The sequence below is a fragment of the Plasmodium gaboni genome, chromosome 9 (genome assembly GCF_001602025.1).
Source record: "Plasmodium gaboni strain SY75 chromosome 9, whole genome shotgun sequence".
Taxonomy (NCBI): domain Eukaryota; phylum Apicomplexa; class Aconoidasida; order Haemosporida; family Plasmodiidae; genus Plasmodium; species Plasmodium gaboni.
In genome coordinates, this window is record NC_031489.1 from 363,533 (window position 1) to 369,029 (window position 5,497).

Genomic DNA, 5,497 nt, shown 5'->3' on the forward strand with positions numbered 1-5,497 from the left:
AATATAAAAAAAAAAAAAATTGTATTATAAAAAAAAAAAAAAAAAAAAAAAAAAAAAAAAAAAAAAAAAAAAAAAAAAAAAAATTATAAATTTAAAAAAAAAAATTTTTTTTTTTTTTTTTTTTTTTTTTTTTTTTTTTTTTTTTTTTTTTAATAGATTACTTGTCCTTGTTCTGTTGAACTTTTCCTGTTTGTAAATATATAGGTTACTATATTATCTAATATTGAGCAACATGTCATCGATACAGTATAATCGAATGAACATAATCCTTCCTTTACATTATGGATAATATCAGCTATAAGTTGAAATTCCAAATTTAATATTCTTTGAAAGAAATTTTTTGTAACTAAATCTAGGAATGAAAAGTAAGGTTTTAAATGTTTGATGTAAGATAATAAATCATTTGTTGGTATAACTAAACACATATTTAATGCCAAATTTAGAGAGTTATTTAATATATCATCATTATATAAATCAAAAATTGCAAAATTAACAAAATCTCCGTTTAAGCAATTATTAAACATATTTAATAAGAGTGAGATGATTTTATATTTTTCTTTATATATATCAATAAATTTATCTTTTTGTAATAGATTATTAGATATAATTATTAAAATATTAGATACTACTTTAAATAATAATATTCCATTTGGAGATGATTTAGGAAATGTTATTCTTTGTGATTTATTATAAACAAATTCACACATAAATTTTAAAAAAGGAATACATATATCATAACTATTCCATATTACATCAACTAAGGATGTTAATATATTCATTTGATTATCTTCTAATGGATGACTATTTATAAAGAAATTAAAAAACATATTATATGTTTCTACATTGTTACAAGCCATACATATTCCTCTTAAATCTCTTAAAGCTCCAATAAAAGTTAATTTAATTTCATTATTTTTTAATATAATATCTTTTCCATTTATATTTATTTCTCTTTTTATACATTCCAATATATTATTAATAGGTGATATATATTTTTCAAATGTTGAAGAAACTAAATTTTGTTCCATAAATAATAATTTAGTTAATATTAAATAATAATTTGTTCTATATTTATAATATTTCGATATTTCTAAAAATTTTGTATTCCTATTATGTAATAAATTTAAGATCTTTTCATTCTTTAACAACAATCTAGCAAATACTATTAATTTAGGTGTCTTATCTTCTAAACAAACAATATTCATTCCTGATACTAAATCATGAAATAAATCTAAACTTCTTTTTATTATTTGTTCATATTCTATTCTATTATTTAAATTAAATAATATTTTGCTAATAATTAAATCAATAAGTGGATCATTATTATCATCATCATTTTCATTTGTTATTAAGGAGGGCGTAGCAAAATTGTTCATATTACTGTTAAGTAAATTGTTTGGATTATTTGAATTACTTGTTGTAAAATTTAATGTATTATTTATACCACTACTACTACTATTATTATTGTTATTACTATTAATATTATTACTACTGTTATTATTATTATTATTATTGTTTGGATATATATTACATGCCCCATCTGGTATAATTTTTAAAGCAACTGATCGCATTTCTTTTAAAAATTGATTATTTTTTTTGCCACTAATATATACCTTTTTAAATAATTCTAAACAATTTAAATATGCAAATTCTAAATATTCAAAAACTTCAGGAGATTTGTTTGTTTGATCCATTAATGAAAATACTAAGAAACATAATTCTGAATTAATTTTAAAATTATTATATGATGAATTTTTCATATTAGATATTGCACTACTTGATATTATAGATGCAATTATAAATACTAACCAAGTGGTTTGTTCTATAAATACTGTTTGACTTATAAGATTATTTTCATGATTACTTTTTAATTCATAAAAAATTGATAATAATTTTGCACCAATAAAATTATATTGTAATTTGGATAGATTTGATATTAATTCTAATTGTTCACTTCTTAATACATCATTATATAATGGATTTTCAATTTCACAATTATCTCCTTTTTCACATATATAATTAGCTAATTCTAATCGAGTATTTATAAAAATAATAGTAATATCATAAATATAATCACAAATTATAAGATATTTATTATCTATATCATGTGAATTAAAATTATCTGATATAGAATTTTTTTTAGCAAAGATATTTTTATTACTTAATACATCTTTTAATAAATCTTTTTCATCAGTTCTATTATTTATTTCTTTAATTACTTTAGGTGGGATAATATTTAACATATTACTCCATATACCTAATAAATAATGTTTACTATTACATAAATATTTCCAGTTCTTCATACCATCCATAGTAAATAAATATATATTATGACACCATGACAAGAAATTAGAATATGTACTTAATTCTTGTAATCTTACACTAGTATCTATTTTACCAATTAATCTACACATTTCATGAAAACAATCTTCATCATTTAAACCAATTTTTTTCTCTATAATTTTATTAATACCACCCAAAAATTCATTCATATAATGAACTTTTTGTTTTTCATTTGTAAAAAATGTTTTTCTTAAACTACCTAATAATATTAATGATCTTAAACAATATTTACCACAACAATTACGTATATCATCTTCTTCTGACATACATAATTCATACATATCAAAAAATAATTTAGGTATATTCTTTTCATTAAATATATCCCATGATTGTGGTATCATTAATGATATATTTTCATCTGAACTTTCATCATTTATCATAGTACCCATAAAATCAAACGATAAACTATTATATATTAATTCTAATACTTTAATTAATAATCTATTTTCTTCTACTCTTAATTCTATTCGAATACTACCTTTTACAAATTCTTCTAATGTCTCTATACCTACTTTAAATATATCTTTTAATACATAATCTCGAAATGATATTGCACACCTTCGGCTTTTTGCTGAATTTACACCACACTGAGGATGCATATCTTCTATTAAAGCTGCATATATATATAATCCTATAATCCAATGGCTAGTTACAGAATTTAAAAAATATTCTACTTGTTTTGTTATAAGGGAATAATTCGTATTTTCTAGCCAAGATAATTTTACTATACGAACATATAAACGTACAAAATTTCCTAATATATTAGTTGATAAATTTAATAAATCTACACCTTTATTATATAAATAGGATATCACAAATTCTTTTAATTCATCCTTTTCTTTCTGATCTATTTTATTCCATTCGTTTGTAATTAATTGAAGTAACCCAGACGTAGTAAATATTAGGGTATGTACATGATTCGTACTTCCTAAAATGTTCTTCAATTTACTAACATTCATAACATTGTTTACAAGTGGGAGTAATATGGTATGTGCTTGATTTTGTTCTTCCTTGTTACCGCTAAAAAGAGAAAGAAAAGGTAAAAAAAAAAAAAATATATATATGAATATATATATATATATATATATATATATATATATATATATAAATGCATGATGATATGAAATATATTTTTTTTGATTTTCCATATTATATATATTTTATTTATGTTGCACTTACCAATACATAGCTTCACAAAGAACTTGTAGCTGCTGTAATTCTGATTCACTCATTTTTAATTCAAGGGATTAATATCTTATAAATATATTATATATATATATATATATATATATATATTCTTTTTATTTTATACTTGTACTTTTAAAAATAAAAATGATAATCGAAAAAAAAAAAAAAAAGATAAAAGAAAAAATAATTATACTTATATAAATTTACTTATTTGTATTATTACATATATATTATTTTTTCTTTTTCTTTTAATTTTTCTTTTTTTTTTTTTATAAAAAAAAAGTAGGAAAAAAAATTCACTTCAACAATATATTATTATGTGTTTTGTATATGTATATAAACATAAACATATACACTCTTACACATACATTATGAAATAATTCACAATAAATTAATTTGGAGTACATATATATAAATAAACATAATATCTATATATTAAAATTTTCTAAAGGAGGATTTACATATATATATATATATATATAATAAATAGATCATTCAACTTTTATTATATATATAAATAAATAAACATGAAAATAAAATTATAATTTATTATATATATTATTTTTCCCTTCTATTTAAGTATATTCATTTCTTCTTTGTTTCTTCATTTATTCATACAAAAGGTATGAAATACATATGAATTCAAAATGCATTAAATAAATTTAATAAAAATTTAATATAATTAATATACAAAATGAAGCATTTCAATTGGATGAAAATAAAATAAAATAAATAAATATATATATATATAATATATATATGATTAAAAATATTAATATATATATAACATATAAAATTATAAAAATATCAATAATTAAAAATACATTTTTTATATTCATATATTTTATTTTTTCTTATTTTTGAGATATAAATAAATAAGAATAAACAATAAAAATATTATATTAACTTAAGAAAAAAGTTATAAATAAAAAATATAAATTAATCATCGTGTGCGTATTCCTATTTTATTACTTTCAATTATTTTTATTTTTTACTTTTTTTGAGAATTCCGAAATTATATTAGAAAAATTAAAAGAAAAAAAAAAAGAAAAAAAAAAAGAAAAATTTTTAATTATTATCCTAGGACGCTTTATTTTGTTATATATATTATATATATATTATATTATTATAATATATGTAAAATATTATAAAAGAATTATTAAATATACTAATTAAGATACCATATTTATAATATATATAAAATATATATTAAATATTAATAACATATATTATTATAAAAAATATAATATATATTATATAAGAAATATTTTCATACATAAATTATAATATAAATAATTTTTTTTTTGTTATGTTTAACCATATATTAAAATTTATATATATATATAAAAAGTATATATATTATTTTGCTATATATAAACAGAACAAACACTTATATGTATTATGCATTATGTATATATATACATACATATATATATATATATATATAATATATATAATAATTTGGAAAAACGTATATTTCTCTTATTTGTATATGATAATAAACATGTAACTTTTTTTTTGTGACTTAATATAATATATAATATATTATGATATGTTTTTGCGAGGGAATCTAATATTTAACTTTTATTTTAGTATTTTTTTTTTTTTTTTTTTTTTTTTTTTTTTGGTTTTTTTTTTTTTTTTTTTTTTTTTTTTTTTTTTTTTTTTATTTTTTTTTTGGTGAAATAAAATTTTTTTTTTTTTTTTTTTTTTAAAATTTTTTTTTTTTTTTTTTTTTTTTTTTTTTTTTTTTTTTTTTTTTTTTTTTTTTTTTTTTTTTTTTTTTTTTTTTTTTTTTTTTTTTTTTTTTTTTTTTTTTTTTTTTTTTTTTTTTTTTTTAAAAAATTTTTTTTTTTTTTATTTTATTTTTTTTTTTTTTTTTAAATTTTTTTTTTTTTTTTTTTTTTTTTTTTTTTTTTTTTTTTTTTTTGCCATAAATAAATATATATATAAGAAATATGTTCTT

The 5,497-nt window shown here is 16.7% G+C and overlaps 1 protein-coding gene across 1 annotated transcript in view; it reads right to left on the reverse strand.

Moving 5' to 3' along the window:
• The window catches only part of PGSY75_0910100 (putative Ran-binding protein), a gene marked incomplete at both ends in the record, with an annotated part of 4,634 nt that extends 1,059 nt beyond the window's left edge, over nt 1-3,575 (reverse strand). The window contains 2 exons of the mRNA XM_018785517.1: nt 162-3,363; nt 3,523-3,575. Of these exons, the coding sequence (XP_018641858.1) occupies nt 162-3,363; nt 3,523-3,575 (3,255 nt within the window). The remainder of the gene's footprint in view (nt 1-161; nt 3,364-3,522) is intronic.
• Between the last annotated feature and the right edge of the window lie 1,922 nt (nt 3,576-5,497).